Here is a 26,427-nt window from a genome sequence, read left to right as displayed (position 1 = left end):
TTAACATTAACAATTTCCTTCCTGAAGGCCTGCCATGCTAAACCTGAAAACACTTCCCTATATATTCGTTCTTGTCTAAGTGCATAATGGCAAACAGGAACTCTTTTTCTGGGAGACTTATTTTCTAACAGACTTTTAAATTTTTATTTATAGAGCAGGTTTTTTTTCAGCATTAAATTTAATTTCTCTTTGCTAAAAGGAAAAGACCACTTAGAAATGAACTCAGCTAAAAGTTTAGAAGCTCAGTTGTTTCCCAGTTAATTACAGATTTATTGAGTCTCCCTGATATGACTTCATGCTGTAATTTCAAGATGAGCCTGCATGGTGAGTTACCCCTACTCTAACAAGGATAAACACCAAGCCACCTATGTGCCTTAGAGTCCAAGGAGAGGGTAAAAAAAAAGAAAGAAAGTCAGGTTAGAAATCTGCAAAACTCAACTACAATTAGTCCTTTATGACTGAAGTTTCCATCATTCCAATGTTAAGTTCTCAGGACTATAACTTATTTAATTATACAGATTTAGAGAACAAAAGTAATGCCACACAAGACCCATTAGAAATATATAATTTATTTCTCATTACATTCAGACAACAATATATTTCAGATTTGGACATGCCATGTCTCGTATCAAAGCTGACTTATGGATCCTATGTTTATAATTGTGATATCTATTGCTAACCCAGGAAACACAAAACGTGTTTTTGGAGTGGCTCTCTTGAGAACTTCAAGCCATTAACAATAATTTCTGCAGATGGGCACTCTTGACAATCCACAAAAAAATCATCTGTCATAGCCTACATTATCCAACACTTACTGTACCTTACCTTTATAGCTTCAGAGCTCAAGAAAGCAGTTTCAACAACAGCAATGGACAGGGAGATTGAGGACTTGGCCCTTATCTTCCCTCAGGCAGCAGTTCTCAATAAAGGCAATACCATGTTATAAGGCAACCAAATTCCTCATGGTCCATGGTCTGTGCTTTCGGCAGGGCAGCTCCTTTCCCATCCTTCAGGGTCTCTGCAGCCCTTGCTCCCATTCCCTCCTTGCACATCCAGGTGCAAGCTAACAAAAAGAGTCAATTTTACAGTTCTAACAACATCCTAAAGCATGTTATTTAAGTCATCTACAATAAAAAGTCTGAGCAACACGGGGAAAAAAAAAGACAAAATTTTGTTACATTTAAACCTTCAAAGTACCATGAACAAGAGGTATCTTCACAACCAGTGTCCTGACAGCATCTGTTCAGTGTACTTCCCTTCATCCTTACAAACTCAGAAAAACTGGGGTGTTTTTTTCATCTTCTAACTCTGCAGGCATTCAGCTTGGGAGTACCAGGAGCTGCAGTGCATCATCACATGAAGATGGAGAGGGGCAGGATAGTGAAAGAACAAACAGGGAGGAACACAGACACCGCCCTTGGCAGGCTCTGCACCAGCCACACAGAGAAGATACATACACACAGTAAAGGATTTTGTTGTTTTCCTGCTCCATTTTTTGTCAGTTTTTGTTTTAATTAAAAAACCCCACATTATTCCTGCTAAGGCTGGTTGTGCAAAGTTACTTCTCAAGAACCACTGATCAGTCTGACTCCGTTTCTGCAGACAAGCTTCCTATGGATCCATTTCTCACTAGCATTTTGCTGTAGTTTTTCTGCTGTTCTTCTTTGAAAGTATCTTTGACTTTTGCACGTTTCAGACCTCCATCCCTGGAACAGACCAAGAGGGAACAGTAAACCATCAGGGCTGTTATGGCTATTGTGCAAACTATGAACAATACTATCTATTGTTCATACAATCAAGCTATGCATTACATTAAAACTCTACAACTGATTAAGGTAGGTAATCTAAATTATTAGTAGTAGTAGTATTAAAGGTTTTTCTTCAGAACTTCTATAACATCCAATTTTAAGCATATTTATTAAAACCTTTACCTTAGACACAATGTTTATGCAATTCAAATTTTGAATTCAGCCCATTAAAGCAGTCCTATTCATGTTGGTAACAGGCTGTACCTACAATAGAAATCTTTGGCAATCTGGGATGCTACTTCCCCAGAAGCAGCCAATCTTCTGCACCACTACAGTTGTGTCTTGCCTTATATTATTCAGAGCTGGGTCTCATAGTTGAATCTATTTGCCCATTCTCTTCATCTGAATTTTGCTTCATATGACTAGATGCCTAGGCATTATCCTGCTACTTCCTGAGGCAGAACATGAGAAAAGCAGAGCAGAAAGCCTCAAGACCTGTTTTATATTTAGTGGTTCATCAGGTTTGCCAAGAAACTTCACTTTTGCTACTTAATCTCAACCTGAGAAACAACTGTAAATGGGCCTATTCAAAAGCACCAAGCCTTTAGATGAAACTCACTACATGCTACTTGCTCTGAAGACTTTAAACATCTTTTACTTTCACATATGTGCATGGGGAGTTACTCCACTATTTTCCCTGAGTGGAATAAAGTGATGTTGAATGTTATCTGTCACAAAGCTAAGGAGGGAAGCACCTATCAGTCAAACTAACCACAAATAGTCCATGAATTCTAACAAGGATGGCATCACTCACCAGGGGAGTTCAGTCAGTCCTCCTTGGCGAGCAATGGCTGACCTCACTCTGTTGGCAAACTGAACAGCATCTTCATTTTCCTTCAAGGGTCATAAATTCAACATAATCAAAGCAGAGAGAAGTCAATTCAAGCAGACTTTCATAACATTTTTTATCTGCTGCCTCACCAAACTAGCTCACAACCCATTCCTTACCATGCCTACGTTACAATCTGATGTTCCCATGTGATAATAAATAGTTTTTCCCCATGGATGTTGAATTTAGGAGAAAATTTTGCTTCAACAAGATGGAACAGTACCATTATTGCTACTGTGAAGCACTGAATTTACTGCTATCCTTTGCATATCTGATGCACTGCTGAAATGGTACCAAGCTGCATCAGGAAAAGCCAAGTCCAACCATACATCAGCACTGATAAAAATTCGGTATAAAACTGATTTGGAGACATGGGGTGAGGTAGAAGTTTTGGGGAAAAAAAAAAAAAAAAAATAGTACAAGTGCACTTGCATACACAGTCAAGGTCTTAAAAAGCAGTCAGGCAACCAGATGCTGGATTACCTTTCTAACCATTGGTGGCAAGTACCACACGTTGCAAACGATGGCCCAGCTGGTCATTATTCGCAGCAGATAGCTCACGATGTTGTATTTGCTGCTGTTCCAGAAGGCATCTCCAAACTGAGGATCATACTGCAATGGATCATAAAAAACAATTCATTAAGCCTTTCTCCAGACCATCACAGTCTCTCAGACCTGGGATTACATGGCAGAACCAGCAGCAGATGTCACCTGTTTGCCTGAATGGCCGAAAGAATTAAGTCTGCTGTGAGCAGGATGCTTCCCTTCAGCACTGGGAAGGACTAGCTGGATTTCTCTTCCTTCCAGCATTCTGGAGGTTGAAGCTGACCCCCATCAGGCTCTATAGGCTAAAGAACTTCACTTTAATTTCAGCCACTTACTCTCCAGGAACCATCCACAGCATGCACCCAATTGCCAGAGCTACTGTGCTTTCAATAGCAGCTGTTCTGAGGCAGCTTCCTGCCCCTCTGACAAAAACCCATCCCCAACTCTGAAATTCAGCAGCCAGCTATTTCCACTTACTTTGATTGCAACAGGATAGATTGTCCCTCCTATTTCAAAGCTCCCCTTCTTGAACATCATCACAGATGTATTGTTTATGCAGGTGCCTGTCCAGAAGAGAAAGTCATTGCTTCACAACAGCCATTTCAGTACAATACAACATCCACATACAGGTCATACCTGTAAAGGGCCTGCATTTGCTGCTCACTGAGTTAAGCATCTTTCCCCTGCTTACTTTTAGCTTTTGTCTTGTGACTGACTCCCTGAATGAAGCCAGAAGGTGTGCAAGACAAAAGGCACAAGGCTGAGGTTAAATCTGTAGGCCAGCAAACTAATAATGTCAGGGCAAAATCAACAATCTTCCCCTTCTGCCTGCAGCTTCTGCCAGGAAAAGCAACATCCAGGGACCGTATTGTGTTGTCTCTGTGTATATTCACCTTATATTAAAGATGAAAACCAGGAATGCCCTAACAAAGTTGAAGCAAGAGGTGAAGACAGATTTGAGCAGCAGAAGCCATGAAAAGAGATCAGGGATGACATCCACACTGAATGAAGATAAGTAGTTCAGCTTCTTACCTTCTGGAAAAATTAGGATCGGGAGCTTGCTTTTATCTGCCACATGTTCCCTGAGTCTGTGGAAGCAGAAGGGAAGCTTTAAAAACAGCTCCTTTCCACTCTTCTTTCCCCAGGCAGGTGCATTAAAAATACCTTTATGTACTACATATGTATGAAACCAAAGCTTTTTACAAGACACTAATTTGTACTTGCTTTTCTTTTCTACTGAAAATGAAGCTTTGTGCCAGCCCTTAGGCCTCTGGAGCATTACATGGAGGCAACATCCTGTTTTCTTTCCTCTGAATTTTTACTAGTGACTGTCAAGAGAGGTCAACAATTATATGCCATTAAGCCAGTCCAACCAGCTCTGACTAACTCAACCTTCAAGAAATTGCCCACATAAGAAAAAAACTTATTGATGCAGTGGTCCGTCCAGCCTCTGCTTCTTAACAGCACATTTCTTAAAAAGGGGACTTCTAAATGCCTACAGCTCACACTACTTGAACAACACTTGGACAATTTGGCAAAGCTGTCCTGCTGTGCAGAGGCAAATAAGCCAGTGAACCTGTCAAAATTAACCTAAACAGTGCTCTACAAATTGGGAAGAATTTTTATCCCTGTACTAGAGTATGCTTTTGGTGACATCCGGCAGAAAACCACTTTTTCACACAGCTTATACTCTTCTAAAAAGACATTTTGCCTCTCACCCAAACAAATAAAGCTTTTTATTTCTAGTGGCTCACAATTTCCAGTGAAACAGACAGATTTTGTAACAGAAAGCAAATTTTATCATCAGTATTTCCCTTCAACAGAAAGTACCAGAATTGAAGTATCTTTGCATCTTTCAAAATACACACCTGAATTCATCAGACACAAGTTATTATGCTGATGACTTCCCAACTGAGATGCTTTGTGAATGTGCCATCCCAACCTTCCCAGAACCTTTGGTCTGGACCATGACACACTGCACAAACATTTCAAGCCTTCCCTGGTGACCTGGGAACCTGACATTTTGACCTCAGTGCGCCGCGCCAAAGCCCACACAAGCAAACACGCTCAGGTCACTGTGAGTGACACAGCGTGCTGCACACCACCCCTGCAGCTCATTCCCAAATCCAGGTCTTTGACTGCCCGATGCCTCTCCAGGGAGGCAGCCCAGCACACACCTCACCTTTTTGTCACTAGATGGCGGTCCTTGATCTCAGAGCGCTCGAACCAGACGTGAGGACAGGCCTTGACCGTGGCTCGCTGGATAATGCCCATCAGCCCACCGTGAACCTGGCCCACCTGCAAGCCCAGCAAGGCACATCAGGATCTGAGACACCTGAAAGGCAGAACTTCCCCCTCTCCACCCCTCCGAGAAAATCCAACAAACCCAAATGCACTGGGAGGCTGCAAGCCAGAATTGAGCAACGACCATGGAACTGTTAAAATGCATTCACTTGAGAGAATCTAGACACTCACACGGAAGCCTATCGCAGGTACTTCAACAGAAGAAGAGCCTGGCATTGACACTCCAAGGACAACTTCTTCAGCAAATAATACAGACCAACTTCAACATAACTTACACTTTTCCCCACTGACCAGTGCTCAAGCAAACAGCTCTGCTGTGAAAGTTAACTACTGAAGTCCACAAGCAATACCCCACAACCTGTCCCTCTGCTGTTATCTTAGATCTCCTACCATTGCATAGCATCCATCATTTGTCAAAATGATCGCATCTATCGGTGATGTGTGGTTGGCAACACAAATTCCTCCTTTCTGAGGTCTGTTTTCCCTGCAATTACATATTTTCCTGTTAGACTGCTAGTGCACCAAGCACCACATTACACATCAAATAGTTCCATGAAGCTGTCCCGCGAGTCAGCCTCTAGTGTGACATCAACTTGCAGCTCAGGAGAGAGCAGTGCCCATTTCCAATGGGATGTCACACACATACAAGCACATACACACTTCAGCTCACTCACTTATTATGGTAATGGATGGTACCAGACAGAGCTCTGACGAGGATGCGGGAGCACGTGAGGTGAACCACTTCGCTCAGGTAGTTTTTCACACTGAAAAAAAAATTAGACATCTGAAGCATCCTGGAAAGCAGCTAGACAGACATGCAGTGTTCTCCGGCCTACTCAACACAACCCAAGGCTGAAATTTTCCTGGTATTCTGGAGACAGAGGGATGTTCCCAGCTCTACCACTCACTTGCTACAACAGCTCAGCCAAGATACATCACATCCTTGGTGCCACTTAGCTAGGCAAGGCTGTCTTCTCTTTGGTGGGTGTTTTTCACCCCAACACTATTACCTGCCCTACAATGTTCCATTTGAATATCTCATGGCAGCAGGAGGAACCCATCAGAAATCATCAACCCCAGTGCCAAGACTGACAAGAACCCAACCTCAGCCCAAATTCAAAATGCCATTAAAACAAGGCCCACAAATTTGTGGGTGGAATGGACTGTTGGTAGTCTGTTACAGGTAAAACAATCAGCTGTTTGCACTGATGCAATTTGCTGAGTTCATCCCTCACACACAGTACCTACCTGCTGTTTGGCAGCTGTCCCACCACCGTCGTTCCCACAATCATTGACGTAATCCCAATGGCAGCGAGCGTAAAGCTACAGACAAAACAGACATTAAACCTAAGCAAGTAGCTTTGCTCATAGTAATAACACTTTCCCTCTTTAAAATGGAAAGGGATTGCAGAAATTCAATTATTCCTCACATACTTGATCTATGCAGTTCTCTAACTCAACAATTCCCTCCGCTGTTGCCTAAAGCCATGGTGTAGCAAAGGCAGCAGATCCAGATACTCCCATGCACAGGGAGTCAGGGAGCTTTAGAGCTTACACTTATTTTGCCAACACACATGGACTTAGGGGAAGCATTCATGGAGATGATGACCACCAGCCCTACTCTACTCTCCACGGTGAATAACACAGGAGCCTTTACGCAAGTTCATATTTCATATCTGCCAATGCTGGTTTTGGGTTAAATAAAGCTGAGATGATATTTACCAAGAAAACACAATTTTACCCGTTCCCAGGCTGACAAAACCCCTCAGCACCAGAGCTTACCGTAGGGGCAGCAGGAAGCAGTACCGCACTATCACCCCAATGACCCACACAACAGTCAGCCTCAGGCTGATGTAATGGAAATTGACATTAGTCCTTGTGAGCAGATTCCAGGAGAGCAGCTCCTCTGAGGAAAATCGTTGAGTGACTTCATCTTCCACAATGGCCTCAAACCCTTTTCTGCAGAAGTAGAAAATGTGGGAGAATTCAAAGTCTGCTCGATGCAGAAGGGCGATTTCTTTCTCCATAGTTGTTTCATCTCTTTCAATGATACCTTGGGAAAGAAAAGGATAACCACCTGAGAAAATAATTCGGTGATGTAACAGTCACCCTCCTGACCACTCCTCACTCTGCATCACTCAAGGACACAAATTTTCTGTCAGAGCCCCTCCTAGGACAGGAAGAGAAGCTGCGCAGTTGAACACAGCACACCCTTGCAGGGGGCCACTTCCAGCTCCCATTCCTCACACCAACACCTTGACCAGCAACTGTATCAAGTTCTGTTACCTACTGAACACCAAGCAAGAAGGCAAATCCTTTCCCACCCTGGGGGCATGTCTTCGAGTCAAACTTTATCCAGGACTGTTACGCCTTCAGAAGAAATCAAATGAGATCTTGGCCTTTCCATTCCCTTCTGTGCTTTGGGTATTTAGGGGCATTCAATCTCCTTGATGGAGGCTTCTCTATTTCCAGCTCTTGTCTGACATTCTGGTGTCCCACAGCCACAACGCTGCCAAAGCCCCAGACCACAACACTGTGCATGGACCAGCTCTGAACCAAACACACCTCCCCGCCTTCACAGCACAAATATTTTCTGTTAGATCACACTGGTTTTTTATTTTACTTAAAATCAAACAAATTAAAACCCTCCAAAACACCACACAAAAGAAAGTTGTGCCTAGAGGGGCCTTGATTTAGTTCAGCACTAACTGTTTCAGCTGAACTCTGACTACAAAATGCCTGGAGAGAAACCTGGAGAGTTCAGAACTGCAGTGCAAACAGCAAGTATTCCCCTTCCTTCACCCTTTTCATTTTTTAAGCTTATAGTCTGATAAGCATGAATTTCTCATCAGAGCTTTCAAAGGCAAGAATAAATTGTGTAAGCTAAACAAAGATCAAGTAGCTGCTTGCTGGTAAGCCAGTCTGGCTCCAGAAACTGATGACCAAAGAAATCTGGAGTAACAGTTAACCAGAACAACCATCCCCTGAGACACTCAGCTTGGATTACAGAGGTCCAAGTTCAGGTTGCCACTCTGTCAGACACCCTCTGATAAATTGCATAATCTCTGTGCTTCCATGCTGAGATAAAAAAAATGGGAAAGGACACAGCACCCAATTTTGTCAAGCTACTAGGAACTTTCCACATTGTAGGATGTATTTTTGTAGGAAATCTTCCTCCAAATGAAGACTTGCCAGCAGAAAACCTCTCAATATATTTCCTGCGCCAATAACTGTAACAAATTACAAGTGATATGGAAAATCTTCATATCACACATACATACGTATGGGATAACATGGGAAGCTCCAAGACACAAGTCCCACAAACCACAGAGGTAAACACTAAAGAAGAACAACACTGCAACAAAACCTATTTGCACCTTCAGCTTGAAACCTGGCAGCCACAACTTCCAGTTGTACCAGCGGGGCATCTGACTGCATCGTCCTAGAAATATAACCTACAAGCTACAAATACAGACCATTAATATGGCACACCCAAAAAAGCCACATGCCCTTCAGGATCTAAATTATAAAAGCATCAAACATCTACCAAAACGGACTGTCATTATGTCATACATTAAACGAAAATCTGAGCTCTAGTTTCGGATTCAATTTTTTCTAACAGTCAGAAAATCTCCAAACTGTGAAATATCCAGGACTGTAGGCGAGTCAGACCGACCTGTCTGCTCTGAGCTGCTGGAAACAAAGGTTGTAGGCCAGAAATCAGTGGAACGCTCCAGCACCCATCACACAAGTACCACTCCTCTCTCCACTTTCCAGAGCTGGGAATGTTTCCTCCTTATCCAGCCCTTATCCTTCCCCTTATTCAGCACCACTCCAGCAGCTGGCCCATCCAGCTCCAGCTTCTCAGCTGAATCTAGCCCAGGGTTCAAATTTATCACACTGCTAGCAAGCTGAGATAGCAGGGCTGCAATGTCTTGCCTTGTCAGCCTGTGCTGTCATTGTCACATGACAGCCCATGCACCAGCTGTCCTGCAGCCTTGGGACAGCTGCTCCAAGGCAAGACCTCAGCAGCACGTGAACGTATTGTGAACAGAATTACACACACACTGCTCCGGTGATGTACGTAGCGTTCTTGTAATCACAAGTCACATTTAACGGCCTTTAATCCCTTGGCCATGGGCAGAGCTGAGCTTGCCAAAGACAGCACTACACAGGAGTACAGCAAACATTACTCTCAACCAAAAAAAAAAAAAGCCATAGTTACTATTTTTACAATACTGTAGCAAGCAAGCCAAAGTCTTCAAGCTCACATACTCCAGTCAACCAATTATATCGGGCTCAAATGTGATACTATCTACTTACATAGTAAGTACATTTACTCAGTAGTATCTAGTAATTAGCTTCTTGGTAGTATTTACTTATGTAGTAACTAGATACTACTAACATTATTTGCATAAGCTTTTCTCTTATTGAATGTAATTTTCAAAACTCTTATTAGCATTTTTGTCTTTTTTAAACCCACAGACCTCGAAGACAGCACAGCCAGCACCCACACAGAGCACTGAGGGCTGGTTCTTCAGCTGCAGTGAGATAGATACCTACCCTCCAAGCACCTGCTCAACCACTGGGTCCAGCACACACTGCCCTCTAACAGAGAAAGGTCTTGAGGTGACAGCACCACATGATTCCCCACATAACTACAGCAGCCAACATTCCTCTTGAAACTATTCCTTATCACAGCACCAACACAGGGGCACTGCCTGCCCCTTCTGCCAGGAGATGTAAAGCACACTGGATTTGATACTGGAAAGAAAGGTGGTGTCTCTTCAGTCGTACCCACTCGGTTCTTTGGGGGTTGTTTTGGTTGCCTTTTTTTTTTTTTTTTTAACCGAGGGACACATTGGAAAGTGTTTGGGGAGGACCATTTTTGCTCTGCCAGGGAACAGGAAAACTTCCCCTTGCACATACATATGCAGTTCTCCCTCCTATCCTGACCCACCTCCTAGTACTGGAGGCGGGTTAGGGTAAGATGTAAGAGGTGATGCACACATTCAGCACTTACCCATGGGTGCATACACACACATATAAGCAATTACCTTTACCCTGTTTTAATCAGCTACTCTGTAATTCATTATCAACAGGAGTTTCCCCTCCCTCAGTAAATATTGAGCAATGCAATTGAGTCTCTCTGTCTGCTCATGTTCTGTCACCTCAGGGGATGCCAACTTACATAATGCACTGTTAGACCTACATCTGTCCTGGCCCTCAAGTACTTTCTTCCACAGCCAGGAACTCCTCCTCACAAGTCAGTTACTCCTATGCTAAAAAAAATTCCAAGAGCAAGATATGGAGCACAGCTTGGCACATTTCTTCCCATACTTTCTCAAGTAAGGAACAGTTAAGACACCAGCTTCCAGCAAAAAGAGTCACCTCCGTGGGGAAAAGTTTTAACTTTTTATTTCAAATATACAAAGGACATTTAAAAGGGCTTCAGGCTACCATTGTGATTGTGTATTCCCATCCATAAGACTGCTTGAATGCAGTCTGCATGCAATCATCTATATTAATTACCTCAGGCCATTTTTACTATCTCTAAAGGTCCTCCAGACAGTGGAGTACACTCAACCTAGTGTACTCAACCACAGCACATATTAACACTACACATCCTTCAGCTGCACACAGAAGAAATAGCTACTTATAGCCTTTTTAAAAAAAAAAAAAAAAAAAGATAGTTCAAAGAACAATCTACTAGCTAAGAGCTCTCTCCCTTGAGGTCTCTTTACTAGAGAAGAAATAACTATGTGTAAGAACGATCAGATGCCCAGGAGGATGACAGCTCCTCCTGTGCAGCTAAAGCAGCACAGTAGGGTCTCTTTGCCCTCTCACTGGCCCATGATGTGATGGGGCACCAGCAGCCTTACAGGAAGAAAAAGGATTCCTTCCTGCATCACTGACAACCTGGGAAGCAGACAACATGTCACTGACAATTAGCTGAAAGGACCACTAACCTTCCTTTCCCCCTTTCTTCCCAAAAAACCCCCATGGCTTTCAGGACACTGAATGATATAGGATATACTTTTTCTCAGCCACTTGAAAGTCAGCAATTAAGCAAGACAAGTTTTAATCTGTTTTCAGAGGTGCTGTGCAGTACCTCCAGTTTATTATCACATATGCTGACAGCTGCACCTGCTGCCATGGAAGCCAGCTCCATGCCTGGCCTGCAGACAGTGCAATCCCAGTGTTTGCAGTATTGATAAGGATATCCCTTTGGAGCTGAAACACACACACCCAGCTCAGCAATTCAGTCCCCACTACTGGATCATGTTCACATGAGCTAATCCACAGGCTCAGGTAACAACTGACTCATCTGCTAACTGGCAGGCTAGGCCTGCTCCCAGCTGTGCAGCCTAAGGAGGGAGCACACAGAAAGTGCTCACACTGCTGCCAAATGCTGTCAAACCATAACAACTGAATAACAAAATGCAGCATTCAGGAACCAGGAGGAAACCAAGTGCTGGCTGCAATGCCTTGTTCAGCCTTCTCCTATTTCCTGGGCAAACTCAAGACTCCTCTCATGGCTCCAAAGTCTTAAAGCCAACTCTGACCTACTACAGTCTACCACAACTCACACACAGTATGGGTTAAGATATGGTTAAAGAACTAATTTCAAAACTAGGCTAAAGGAAGAAAGGTGAAGCAACTTTTCAGCTGTCTTTCCACAGACAGTGAGTGTAAGAAGTTTAGCAAACATTGATATTAACCCCAGAGGGGTAAAAGGTCAATAGCAGTAGACTGAAAAAAAAAAGACAAGTAGCCCACCACACCCTTTCAACTTGCAGTCCCACCACAGAAAATACGCTGAGCTTGGGAAAGAAAAGTGCTGTCCAACAAACACTTAGATCTCTTCAGAGAATATTTAAGTGCACTCTAATGCTGTTAGGACTGAGATAGATGGCCAGCAACCCTGCAAGCATGAGGGTAAGGACAAATTTCAAGACAAAAATTAACCTCATATTTTAACATGAAAATTTCCATCAACTGAGAACAGTCTCCATCTTAAGCTCTACTTTGTTTTGTTAAATTTCATGTTGTTTCATACCCTTTATTTCCTCATCCCCTGATTTTTCAGCGATTCGGTACAAGCCAGTAAAAGCAGCATTTTATTCTGCAGGAACTGTTTGCTAGCCAGTGGCATAGCAAAACCATTAGATAAAAAAGTGTGCTGGTTTTCACTTGGGCAGAGTGAATTTTATTCAGAGTGGCTTCTATGGGGCTCTGTTTTGGATTTGTGCTGAACACACAGTTGATAATATAGCGATGTTTTTGTTACTGCTGAGCCAGATTTACAGAGCCAGAGGCTTTCCTGTTTTTTGCACAGCCAGGCTGGTGAGGAAGCTGGGGATGCTTGGGAGAGTGGGAGGAGACACAGCCCAGACAGGTGACCCAAAATTACCAAAGGAATCTTCCAGACTATATGGCATCATGCTCCTGATATAAAGTGTGAGGAAGAAGGAGGAAAGCAGGACATTTGGAGTGATGGTGTTTGTCTTCCCAAGTCACTGTTATCCATGATGGGGCCCTGCCTGCCCATGGGAAAGCAGGGAATTCATTCCTTGTTTTGCTTTGCTTGTCTGTGTAACTTTTGCTTTCCTGTTAAACTGTCTTTATTTCAACTCATGGGCTTTCAGGCTTTTACCCTTGCGATTCTCTCCCCAGTCCCACTGGGACAGTGAGTGAGCAGCTGTCTGAGGAGCAACCATGACTTTCAGTGAGCACTTAACACCCCACGTCTTCTCCAGTTCTCTCATGCACACATCTAACTGCTCCATTTGGGAAGGCCTCAGTACTGTCACAACTTCAGTCTCATCAGTGTGACTTCACCCCAAGCTCTCACCATTAGCCGTAGGAGTCCGTGGCATCTGCGGCTGCCGCTTCTTGGCACCCTTCTGTAACCGGATCGTGGCCCACTGTGGAACAGAAAGAGAACACTCATTTCACAAATGCAGCATTCACTTAAGGAAAAAAGTCACCAAAAACGTCAACAGTTAGTCAAAGACATGTTGTGGTTTTCAAAGAATATCTTCTCCAGGTAATCATCATTCACCTTCCTCAGATGTGTCCACAAATCCAAACCTATACTCAGTTCTAATGAAGAAACTCTGAGTAATTAATAACAATCAAAAACCAAACCAAAACAACACTCAGTGCTAGTCACTACTTCCCAACTCTCAGTCTTTGGAAAGCCAACTCAGTGCTTCACATCTTGTTCCAGTTCCAGTTCAGATAGACCTGAAAGAGCCTGAAAGGCCTGTCAGCCTTGCTACAGCCACTGAGGCTGCATGGAAAGCCCCAGGAGCTGAGCTAGACCCAGGACACACACAGCACATGTTCACAAAGCTGGCAGACACATCACAACCCAGCCTATCCTCTTTCAGAGTAGTTTCATCATACTGAGGCAAAAAAACCCATAAAGTCCTAACTGGGTTAAGTGAAACTGAAGCCTGCACACAGCTGATTTCACTAAAAACCAAAACCAACATTTGCACTCATGGGAAATTTCAATGAAATTCAAATTCAACCCAAAAAGGATCACACTCCAAAACTTTCCAAGCTGAACAAACCTGACATTTCCCTTGATTCTGCAACTGCTCGTTTCCTGGTATCTTCACAGAACTGTAGAATGGTTTCATTGGAAGAATTAAAGAGATCTTAGAATTGGAAGAGATCTTAGAGATCACCTAGTTCCAACTCCCTGCCATGGACAGGACCACCTTCTACCAGATCAGGTTGCTCAGAGTCCCATCCAGCCAGGTCATGAACACCTCCAGGGATGGAGAGTCCACAGCTTCTTTGGGCAATGTGTTCCAGTTGCCTTCTCCAGGCTGAACAAGTCAAACTCTTTCAGCTCTCAGTTTGAAGCTCTGAGCAGCAGAAAAAACAGGCCAACTCACCAGCTTTAGGGTGAGCTACAGAGAGTCCCTTCCCCTGCCCTTGGCAAGGGCTGCCAGCTTTCTGGGGTTAATCTGAGTTTTTCCTGTGAGTGGTCTGAGAGAATGAGATTGAAATAGGGAATAAGGTAAGCTCTGCTGTCCTGTGAGTGTCAAAGCTTCCCAGCTGCTCTGGCTCCCACAAAAGCCTCTGGAAGAACCACATCAGAGTCAGGAAACTTTGTCTCATTTCCAGCCCTGATGTGGCTGGAGCCAGTTTAACCTGTTCTCAGGGCAAAAGGCTTCCTTGACCTCCATCTGACTCAGTTCCAGAGAGCCTTCATACAGCCCTCTATCTCAGGCTTCATTTTTACTGGGTTAACAATTAAAATCCTTTTTCCACCCCAAAGTCTGTGATGTCAGAGTAGCCCTCCTGGCCTGAATCCTTCCTTTCCCCACACAGCAGCTCTGTCAAGGGATGGAAAGTTCAGTCAAAAAAGGCTGATTTGGTGGTTCCCCATTACCACATCAAGTCCTCCTCCACAAGACTCCTTTCTACTTCTAGGAACGCTGTTATAATGCGCATTTTCAAGACAGACAGGTGACCTGTTGGAAATGAGCTCATATCAAGAGATCAGGATATTATCCTGTTCAAATCATAATAGTTTAATCAGTATCAAAGACACATATTTTAAGAGCATACAGATGATGCTTGGTCTGCACAGGAAGAACCCAGTCCCATGTTAAACCACATATTTTCTACCTTTCCCTCCAAAGGAGCTGTGGGACATATAGAGATGCACTTCCCTTTTGAAAGGTCAGCATCCTGACTCATGGTATTATCTCCAGCAAATAACCTCCCAGTATGACCCAGTACTGCTAACTGTAGTAAGCTTCCTGCACAGTGTATCAGGTTTTGCTGAATCACAACCTACCCTGCCAATACAGTCACTCATTTACTCAGCTCTGCTCCTGCTAAGGCAATAGCTCTTCCAGGAATTAATTTTTACTGTATGAATAACTCAGTTCTTTCTGTAGTACTCAAGTACTTTCAGTAACTTTCTGGCTACACATCATTCTTAGTAGTACTGTGACCATAAAAGTTCTAGAAAATACCAAACCAAATCACACTGTTCACGGAATGACTGCTCACTGTAATTTATAGTTTATCTGTGGAATGGATTTCGGGGTGTAGAGGGACCAGCAAATACATTTACACCATCATTTCTGACCAGATTGAACCACTGCATTCAACGATTTAAAATCCCCACCAACAGTTAAGTCATTTATGACACAGAAGAACAAGAGCATATGTGGCTAATGGTCTCAGCCATACACACCAGCAGAAAAAAAAAAGTTTTCATCTTTCAAATCCTCCCAAAGGCATAATCAAAACCTGGAAGAACACTTTGTTTGGTGCTCAGACGTAGAACGCAACACTGCCTTCAGAAAGCTCTTGCTACAGAAATCCTGCAGTTAAGGGCTCATACTAGGCTGTATCAAAGCTTGAGCCTCAACACAAATCATGAAGACACAGTTTATTGAGAAAGGCCTTTGTAATGCCCAAAAGCTTGCAACACCCCCCTGTACTGCAGCACCTTTTGACATTTTGCTATGCAAAGGAAGCAGTGCAATTTTCCCAAAGCAGAGAAATTGCAGGGTCATGTAACTCAAGTCAGTTTCTACAGCTCAGATGCATTTATCAACCCTACTCAGAAACGCACATTCCTTCTTTCTAAGTGGTGTGACCTTTGCTCCTCAGGTCCATCTCACACCAGAAAGGTGCAGCAGCACTTGGGGGATGGGGGAAAGGTGGCAAAGAGAAAGCCTGCAGAGGACAGCTCCCTTTGCCCTCTACCGTGTCTTCCCAGGAGATGGAGCACTGCCACGAGCCTGACACCAGCGTGGCATCGTGTACAAAGGTTGCACAGGGCATTGCAGAGGACAGCTGACTTGTGCTCCACAAGTCAGTGCCTGAGACAGATTTACATTTCATGCCAGGTCTCTCAGGGGATTTAAGTACACTTAATAAAACAGGCAATGGTAAGACCAGCTCTCCCTCTTGGTCAGGAGTATTTGGGCATTCCTAAGGACCCACATCTACCAGATGACTCTGCAAACAAGTTTTAAGTTCTCTGTCAGATTTCTTCTTACCTCAATCCATCATATTTCCAAAAACTATACATGTTCCAGCAACCAAGGAATAAGAAATGAGAAATTTTTACTTAACATCTAATTCTTTCACGCTCAGGCCCCTGAATTAAAGGTACTACCATCAAAGCCAGAATCTCAACTTCGATGAAGTGAAAAGCTTGTTTATATCCAAGCTGGGAAACGAAAAGAGACACCACCCACAGTAATGTGAGTAATCCCCTTTCCTTCCTGCTAGTCAGGGCTATGTGCCATCCACCACTGCTTCAGCTGGTTCTTATGCTGAAGGATAACTTTATGCTACAAAGAGCTATCGCAATGTGAGCTGATCCATCCTACAGAGGGGAAAACAACATGTTTGTGTATTAAGAGAACAAACCATGAAATAGTTATAAGCCATAGCCTCCCTTCTACTCAGGAAATAAGCAAAAAGCAGTCTGGCAAATCTTTTAGATCTCTCAGTAACACTGGTACAAATCTGGCAGTGCCAAGGTGCAGACTTGTGTTTTTACTAGGGATTCTTGAAGCAGATTTGGGGAGTAAATATAAAACACCAGGCTCCTGAACAGATTAAGAATAGTTCTACAGTGGGGCTACCCACTGGACTGAAAATGTGAAGTTAAAAAACAGCAGGATCCCAGGACTACAAACATCACCCCAAGTCTGATTTTGAAACTTTAGTATCCTAACTGCTGACAAGAAAGTAGTTTGGGTGCTTTAATTACACAATGCAGAATAAGATTTACTTTACTAGGCAAGGAAAACATCAACTTTCCCCTGAAAAGTTCTCCCTCCTTATCCTCCTAGAAAAGGCCTCTAATTTATCAGCACCTTAAAAAAAATGCCCAAAAGATCAATTTCACTTACACATGACTTAAGCAACTGCCACACATAGAGGACCTATGCAGCACATGAGAAACATAGCTGTGTACTTGGCAACTGCCTTATCTGGAGTTAGAAAGGGCTTTTGATATCTCATATATATGTGTGATTTTTGCTTCAGAGGTCTGACTTTCTCCAAAGCCAAGCCTGACATGTTATTTCATGAAAGCATCTCTAGACATTCTTTGATGGGAACAAAAGACAAATCATTAGAACACCTCAGAGTGTTGCCCCGTTCCCCTAAGAAATGGGGCATAGCCTTTCACCTCATTTACCACCATTACACCACCTCTGACTTAACAATGTTCAATGATTTTTCTGAAGAGAGAGATGACTCAAATCTGCAATCACATGGAGACAGACCACTGGTGTTCCTCTTTTAAAGGCACCGCCAGGTCAGAGCCAACAGTTTACGTGCTAGTTTGGGTGAGCACTCCTTGGAATCTCTCCAAACCTCACTAACAACAGAGATTGCAGAGCACGTCCCACACAAAGCCACCTTGTTTAACACAGCAAAATCTGGATGCCAGTTATTGGGTTGTTTTGTGTGAGGCAAGAACACCACCACCACCACGAGGAGCAATCATTTCCGAGTTGGAGCAAAAGGTCCTCTCTCATCTCCTGTGCTCTTCTCATTCTGATGGGACACCCTTGGCACTGCCTCCAAGGAGCTTTCCAAATTCTTCCACACAAAGGAGTTGCATAGCAAGTCCTTCCTGGTGGACAGGTATCCAATGAGCAATTAAGAGTCCAGCTTTATACGACTAACACCAATGGCATCACCAAAAGGAATGCCAAGCAGCTTGTTTTACAGCAGCTTCACAAACTCTTACTTCAAGGCAAGCTCTGAGTACAGCTGCTGTTATTTTTTAACCAGCATTTGCTTATTAACAGTGTTCACATGCTGTAAAATTGAAAGCAGTTTCAGACAAGAGCTGTTGATCTGGAATATGATGCATTAATTACTGATACAACCACAACAGAGGGCAACCTCCAGCCCTGCCAAACTTAATGATGTGCAAGGACTCTTGATTTTTAAGTCTGTGCTAAACCTTCAAAGGACTGGGGGTCTAAGTTGCTTCCAAGAGTCTGCACAAAGTTTGCTAAAATACTATTCCAAAAGTCAGTGTGAGCCCTGTAAACAAGGGCGCATCATTCACATCAGGCATGTCTCCAAGACATGCTTCTCATTACCATCTGAGCTGGCAGCTTTCAGAGCTCTCAGATTCTCCTCTGCCCAGCAGTCCTTGAAGGATACCAATTACACGGACAGAGGCCTTCATTGACTCTCTGCAATGACATTAGTCAGCAAAGCTTGCTGCCGAGGCCAGGGAGTTACACAAGCAGCAGTCAAAGCCCACAGTGATTCATCTGTTTATCAGCTTAAGTCCTCCCCTTCTCCCTTCCCCACCCTCATACCCAGCACCACACAATCCTGATGGTGACTCATGGGAAGAAGCTGCAGCCTGGCATACCTAGGACAAGAGTAACAGTCCATCCCACCTGCCCTGCACATCTCCAGTTTGACCAGAAGGACTGATAGGTCCTTTTTCCCCTCACATCTAGGTCCACTCATTTTGCCAAGATCATCTGCAACACAAGGAACATGGGCTTAACCTCCAGCTACAGAATAATACTACACTCTTGTCTACCAAAAACACATTCCCTACGGGCAGCACATTAAGGTATCAGAGATTGCTTCTGTTGCAAAGGGCTGCTGTTAAACCCCTATGGATCAGTTACACGACATAAAAAACACAAGTGCAGCATCTGCTGTGCATTACAGTCAGCCACATAAGAAGCACTCTCTCTGCTTACTGCAAGCCCCCACAAAAAGCCTCCAGAGATTGGGGAGTGCACTGTCATCAACAAACCATTAGTCGAGAAACAGACAATAATGTGATGTTAGTTAATAGCCAAGTTGTTTGTTTCCTGACACAAATGTGACCTAAAGACCTCACTTCCCTCAGGCTTTCTTGTTTCTTAATATTTCACAAGTGTTATGCACCGCACAGTTTAAAAAACACAAGAAATTTTTCCCATTAGAAAGGGCAAGCAGGGCAGTCTGCACAAAGTGTTGCTGACAACTCTACTGTCTCAGGCAGCAAGGCACACCCCTCGAAAAAACTCAGCAGACTGGAAAAAAAAAAAAAAAACAAACCTAAAGAATTCAACAAGGTGAGCTGCAATCCATCAAGCAGAGATCATCACTTTCGGGGTTTATTGCTAACACCAAATATATAGAGTCCTCCAGCTTTTCTACAATCTGATGGAAATAGGGAAACTGATGCTCTGTGACAGTGGCGGCTCTATGGGCCTCAATGAAAGACAAAGGACTTGCTGGAAGGCTGGATTCCCCAGTGTTTGGCAAGACAGCTCCAATGGCACGTTTTCAAGGGCCTCAACAGCCCCAAATCATATTAAGAGCTCATAAGAGGTAGTGCTCTGTCTTAAACAGAGTAAAAAGGAGACCAAGAGGTAAAGATGAACTAAATTTAAAATTGGAACCTATCTGTTGATGTTGAAAAACAAACAGGGAGTAATGCAGGGAGTCAGCTGTGATGACTGTAAGAGACAGTCCCCAGAATTTCAGCAGTAGGGAACATTTCTGTGGCAAGTGACCTCACAAGCATCAGGCCAGCAGGTCCACACTAGCTCCTCGTAGGGGCAAACAACTGCTGGAGATGTTTCTGCAGTAGTACTCCCACATTTAAAAAACATACTAACATGGTGCCAGAAATCCTTCTATTAACACTGGAAGGAAAGCAACAGGCAAAAATGAGCAATCTCCTAAAAGTTTGCTGAGTTTGGTAAGGTAATTCAGAAGCAAGTTAATGCACTTTCAGGAATACCCACATGATGTAGGTATTCCTACAGGCTTTCAAACAGCAAGTGCTCGGCCTGCTTTACTTGTTTAGCACAACTTTCTACACATTTTCCCTTATCACATGGAAAAAAAAATACAAACACACAGGAAAAAATATATCCATATAAAGCTGGCAATCCCTAGTGCAGTACTTAAGGGTCAAATGTAACCCAACAGAAGCACATCCTCATGTGTACATGCTGCGTTTTGCTTAGCAGCATGTGCTTGCTGAGGCAGCTGAGCAGAGAGAAAAATCTATTGTGCATCAACTGATGTCCCTTGTCAGAAATGTCAGATGGTCAAAGTACAAAAACACTTTGTTCCTAAAAGGACTTCTCCCCTCCCTTTTCTCAGATCATGCTTGCAGCAGTGGGAACAAGCTTCTGCCCTTCTGAAACAAGCAGAAAAAGAATTTTTTAGTTGGCAGGAAAAAATTCAAGCACAAGCCCCCCCCGTTATCTTCAATTTGCTCCATCCCACAGCCTACAGAGCAGCTGAACACCACAGACTCATTCTTGGATGTCTTGTTTTATCTGACAAGACCTAAAGAGGCATCACAGCAAACTATGGAACTGTCCCTGAACTATAGACAGAATTGGACCCTCAAAACAGATCGACTCTGATAAAGCAGACGTTGTAACCTGACAACACAGGCCATGCAGGAAACAAACCACAGTCACCAGGACACGGGATATAAACAGGCAAAGCCAGGGAGCAACCTGCTATCAAGCTGGGATGCACAAACAGCCACCAGTTTGCAGACAGTTCCTGTAATCTGGCTCATTAAAGAGGCAACAAAAGCAGCAGCGTCCTGACTGGACACCCTGCACGTGCAAGAGCTCACCCTCCTCCTGGGAAAGAGAAGAAAGGCCTGCGGAGATCCAGGGCTGGGAGGGGAAGAGGAAGCTTAAGGCAGCTGTTAACACTGCTGAAATAGGCCTCAGCCATCAGAGGCTGCAGCAGCATCCTGTGACTTCACAGAGCCAAAAACTCTTCTCAGGAGAAAACGTGCACACTCAATCCAACATCCCAGGAAGTCTCTGACTCCCAGCTAGCAGCACATTTAACTGTTAACACACAAGCTATTAATAACTATCCCTTATAAAAAGAAATACACCCTTTCAAATTACTTAATAACCTACTTCTTAAAAGTCTGATATGCAAGGATACAGTACTTTTCCCAAAATTACTCTGATTAACAGCCACAACTTAGATACTACACTTGAGGTGCTCTTGCAGGCACTGCTTGGACCTGGCTGCAAACAATCTGCCTCTAACCAAGACAGACCTGTGAGCCAAGGAAGAGGAGACATCCCACAGCAAACAAATTCCTTTCAGGGATTATCCCCATGGAAGTATTCTGAGGACAAAGAATTCACAGGCAAAGCAAGCCCAAGTTGAGATAAGCAGAATACCTGGGTGGATTGAGCTTCTTTACTCTCCCACAGCAAGTCCAACTTAGCTGACTCTTCTCAGAATTCTCTCTCTCTTCCAGTTTTTCATTGCCTTTTCTTTAATATATACATTATTTTATATCATATCTACGTCCAATATAATTATGTGTTAATACAATTTTTAATATATTGAGCAGCATGCAACTCCAGAATATTTAACGCAAAAGTAATGGCAACTTGCAAGATAAGTCATTTTTTCCTCCCTTAGGCAACAGGAGAACTCTCACAATTAACCATCGTCAATATGCCGTCAGAGACTTCCCCATAATTTTGCCCAAAACATTTTAAGTTGCAACCTCTTGTTGCAACATTTGATGACACTAAAAATAATGATTAATGATGTAGGAATAAAGAATGCAAATTGTGGCTATTCACAGGTGAAGGCAAGTTACTCAAACAAGACTATCTCACTAGGCCATCTAGATTGCTCCCTCAGGCCAGGGTGATCTTTACCTCCTCAGCTCCTGCTATTCAAACCCTTCTTTCCCCACTAACAACTGCATCTTTTCTCCTCAACAGTTATCCTGATATTATTCACAGTCCCAGAAAGTACTCCAGCAGCAGATTCATTCTCACCCAAAAGCCTTAAAACATTTTGACTTAAGATGCATTTAACAAACGCTGATTTAATAGGTGGATTTTTTTTAGCCAGATACTGAAGTACATGTGTCTGGCTAAAAAAACCAGAACAAGGCTCGCCTGAAAACCTCGAAGAACAGGAAGAAATTAGACAAATTCTACTTTCCATAGTCACATACTGATGTATATTGCATGGCCACTGACTGTGCCGTGAGTCATTTCACTTTTCCTCCTTACATCTGGTTAGGGCATTTTGTTTTGTTTTTGGGGGTTTTTTGTTTGTTTGTTTGTTTGTGTGCCCCTCTTCCTTGGAAAAAGTGCAGTAAATATTTAAATCTGATCATGTCCAGCAACAATCTAAAAACACTCTTCCTCACCGCTACCATGAGCTTCAGAAGGAGGGTTTTCACCCACGTATTAAATCTGCCCCATGCAGAAATCAGTTCCTCTGCGAGAAACTGGCGACTCCTGAGAATTTAGGTGCAGACGGCAACTGAGGCGCTGGTCAGGCTCGGCTTGGCCAGCAGTCTCTGAGCATCAGCGCTGCTGGCACTCCCCAGGGCAGGCACCAGACCTTCGCAGCCTCCGAGCGCCACCCGGCATCACTCCCCCAGCTGGGGCACAGCTGCCAGCGAGCAGCCACAGCCTCGCCCAGGCCATGGTACAGCCTTAGGTGACAAGGTTTATTCCGCTCTCCCGCGGCTTCAAGGGAGAGCACTCCAGAGAGCCTACACAGCCACGAAATTAACACACAGCTCCAGTCCTGCCCGAGGGCTTTAAACGCGAAGCGGCGGCCGGGCAGAGCTGATGCCAGGCAGGACGTGACCCACCCGCTCCCATGCCCAGGAAGAGCCGGGTGGGACCGGAGCGGACTGGCGCTCCTCGGGGCCGCACAGCCCCCGGCCGAGGGAGCCGTGCCCGGGGGCAGCCGTGCCCAGGGCCCGGGGGCAGCGAGCGAGGCTCAGCCCCGCGGGGAACACGGCGCCGGGGACACCCGCCTTCCTCCCCAGAGCTCCCGCCTACCTCCAGCGTCTTCACCAGCACCCACATGTAGGCCTCGGAGATGCCCAGCGAGATGCCCAGCGCCGAGGGCAGCACGATGAGGCCGAGCACCACGGCCACCCACAGCTGCCCCACGGCCCACACGACCTCCATGGTGGGCACAGCGGCGCGACGCCAGCGCCGGCAGCGCTGAGCGGGCGGCGCCGCCTCCCGCCGGCCCTAAAGGCCCGCGGCCGCCCCGGCCCGCCCCGGCCCGCCCCGCTCCGCCCCGGCGCCCTGAGCCCGGCGGCCGCCCCCGGGGAGCCGGGCCCGTGCGGGCTCGGAGGGTGATGTGCCCCGGGAGAGGACGCCCGCGGCGGGGCAGCAGTTGAAAGCGGGTTAGCGGGCGCGGAAGGCCCCTGGCGTAGGAAAAAACCGGCTCCAGCGGGTGCGGGCGGGAGCGCAGCGGCGCTGCCGCGGCCAGCCGGGTGCCCGGAGGCAGCGGCGTGGGCTGGAAAGCCGTAGGAAGCCCGAAACGAGCAGCTCCGGGAGCAAAAGTGAAAACTGGGGAAAGCTGCTCGGTCTGTGAATGTCAAAGAGGGATAGCTAAAGAAAGGGAAAAGGGCAAGCTCTGCACTGGCCCGCCCGTGCTTTCTCGTGATTTGAGCAGAGAAGAAGGGGGATTCACTGGGGGTCCAGCCCCCAGCCCGGCATTAGGCTCGCTCCAAGAGAGGCGAAGCTTTGTGGCAAGTGGCTAGAGGAGGGTTTGCCTGCCTCTGTGTACAGCGGTGCTACAGCACTTGGCCTGACACAATCCATATGGAGAAAGCGGAGTTAAGCAGAAAAAGGCTGAAGAGGGCTGGCTGCCTTGACAAAGCGTCCCGGGGTAAGGGAGCAACATCATCTTCTGAGAAAAAGGCAGTCAGCATATTTTCTGCATGCATCTTTCATAACTGTTTCACAGAAATTAGATGTTTGATGTGCTGCTCCATATTTGAGAGATCAGAAATGTGTCTGAGAGCCAGGTGCTTGGGATCCAATGAAAAACCTGAACTGGAGTCCAAGGCCTAAAGAACTGTTTCCAGGAGATTTGTGTGGACAAGGGTGTTGCTTTCTGGCTCCTATTTTTGGCTCTGGTGCCTCTCCTCATACTCTTTGCCTCATCTGGTTAAATAATTTGTCTGAGGCAGAAGCAGGATGATCCCTGATGAAGCCTCTATACACAACAACCACAACTGTCCGGCTAGATCTGACATTGCCAAACAGCACTTCAGCATCTTCATTTTTCTAAGTGTTTAGTTATGATCATGCCCAAAAGGCCCAGTTAGGATCAAGGCCATAACCTGCCAGTGTTTATTACCCATGGTAATAAAGAGTTCTTATTATCTGCACTACAAGTGTTTTTTAAATATTATAAAGATGTGTGGATCCAAGTCAATTAAAAGTGTCCAAAGCCCAGAACAGAAACAAATCAAAAGAACATTATTTTCCAGACTGGCTGATATTTATAAAACATCCATGGGTAAGATATTTTAATTTTGTATTTTGTCTGTTGTTTCCCAAGCAGAAACTAACAGTGTTTTTAGTACTTGCTTGTGAGTTTTCATCTGGGGTGCAAATGGCAGAGGCTAAAGACTTGGTTGGTTTGCTTTCATCTGGCATTAAGGAACAAAAGTCTTCATCCAAAGGACAGATGCAGCCTAAGCAGCAACAGTGGCTGCTGTTCAGATTCTGAGGAAAACAGCGCCGTGTCCACAGTAATGGGCCATACAGCCTTGTGTCTCCCTGACATTTCAGTACCTTCATTTAGCAGTACTTCATTCAGTACCTTCAGACAGCAACATCTAATACTGCCATTTGAAGCAGGAATTGCAATACAGATAATTCTGTGCAAGGCACGGTCTTGCCTTCTGGGTTTGCTGAGAAAACAAACCTTGAAAACTGAAAATAATTTTACTTAGTCTACATGCTTTTTAACCTGTGCTTCAGTGAAATGTCACACTTGTCACACATATGTCAAATTTGATGGTGTGTGGCAAATCCTGAGTCTCAGAAGGCTGAAATCCATCAGTGTACCTAGAGAAACGAAAGAAGATTCTGGAGACCTCTCCTTGTAATATTCATCACATGGAATTAAGGCACTGCTTTTTTTTTACCGCAATAGCCTGGCTATTGGACCTGCTGGCACTGTCCTCAGGCTCCATAAACAAGAGTAGGAAGGGAGCAGTCCCTACCAACATTGTGTTTTAAGAGCAGGGGGAGGTGGCTGGGTTGACCCCTGCTCTCACTACACAACAACGGGGGAAAACACTGTGAAAATGTATCATGACAGGGGAGGCAGTTTTAGGCACAGGCACCCATGCTGTGTGAGCTAAACAGCACCAGGAGGAGGCAAGGCTCACACATAAACACATACTCTTATTTATTGCACCCAGGCTTCCCCTCCGTGCTTGCATGAATAATTCATAAAGACATTAATGTTAAATAGGAAGAAAAAAAAATCAGTTCTGTTATTGAGTTGCTTGAAAAACCACCTTCTCTGCCTGGGACAGCAGGAAGGAAACATGCCTGCTCATCCAACAGCCTTCTGGTGACAGAACTGCTGCCAAAGTCCTGTCGTGACTGTGCTGAAGTTCAGCCTTTGCACAGATCTTGCACTCCCATCAAAGAATAGTTGGCTGTAAACTGCAAAAGTTGTTGACTTATTTTAAAAAACCAACAAGCCTACTTGCTCTTTTTACCAAGTGCCCTTTGCCTTTCAGAGATAAAGCTCTTATAAACTGCTGATCACCTCTCTACTGACAATTTAGTTTCAAATTGATTGCATCATAACATTTTATTTGTTTGCACTGTAATCTACGAGGGCATAAAACTTCTCTGCCTCACTTTTACCAGTGAGCCTGTTTTCCTAAGAGAGGAGGAGTTTTTTTGTTCAAGCACTAAGACTATACTTTCAGTATAGTCAAGATACCACGATTCCATTGACGATAAAGAATGCCAGTTTTAACAATTTCCCATACTTTAATTTTTTCAAGGCCTATTTTACGTAGAAAAGCTACAGTGAGTCATGTTTCTAGTGCAGTATTTTTCAAAAAGAAACACCCCATATGAGAACATTCCAGTGTCTCTATACTTGGAA

At 44.5% G+C, this 26,427-nt stretch overlaps 1 protein-coding gene across 2 annotated transcripts; it reads right to left on the bottom strand.

The window, feature by feature from the left end:
- Positions 1-551: 551 nt before the first annotated feature.
- LOC136360637 (glycerol-3-phosphate acyltransferase 3-like) lies at positions 552-23,504 on the bottom strand. 2 transcript variants are annotated; one of them, XM_066318042.1, is made up of 12 exons: positions 23,331-23,504; positions 13,343-13,415; positions 7,270-7,564; positions 6,736-6,810; positions 6,162-6,251; positions 5,878-5,971; positions 5,366-5,481; positions 4,216-4,271; positions 3,661-3,746; positions 3,121-3,249; positions 2,563-2,642; positions 552-1,706 (listed from the first exon to the last, which is right to left on the bottom strand). In XM_066318042.1, the coding sequence occupies exons 1-12, from the start codon at positions 23,460-23,462 to the stop codon at positions 1,580-1,582; spliced, it is 1,353 nt and encodes a 450-aa protein (XP_066174139.1). In that variant the 5' UTR covers positions 23,463-23,504; the 3' UTR covers positions 552-1,579. The 2 variants fall into 2 exon arrangements, with proteins under 2 accessions (XP_066174139.1, XP_066174140.1); XM_066318043.1 differs by having other exon boundaries at positions 7,270-7,540.
- Positions 23,505-26,427: the final 2,923 nt, after the last annotated feature.

Source organism: Sylvia atricapilla, chromosome 4 (genome assembly GCF_009819655.1).
Source record: "Sylvia atricapilla isolate bSylAtr1 chromosome 4, bSylAtr1.pri, whole genome shotgun sequence".
Classification (NCBI taxonomy): Eukaryota; Metazoa; Chordata; class Aves; order Passeriformes; family Sylviidae; genus Sylvia; species Sylvia atricapilla.
The sequence above is the reverse complement of the archived record's forward strand: the minus strand, read 5'-3'. Positions and strand labels throughout refer to the sequence as shown.

Coding starts and splice junctions, on each gene's coding strand:
- LOC136360637 (XM_066318042.1), bottom strand. CDS start 23,462: ATGGAGGTCGTGTGGGCCGTGGGGCAGCTGTGGGTGGCCGTGGTGCTC. Junction 13,416..23,330: donor TGCTGGTGAAGACGCTGGAG/GTAGGCGGGAGC, acceptor TCTGTTCCACAG/TGGGCCACGATCCGGTTACA. Junction 6,252..6,735: donor GGACAGCTGCCAAACAGCAG/GTAGGTACTGTG, acceptor TTTTTTTTTCAG/TGTGAAAAACTACCTGAGCG.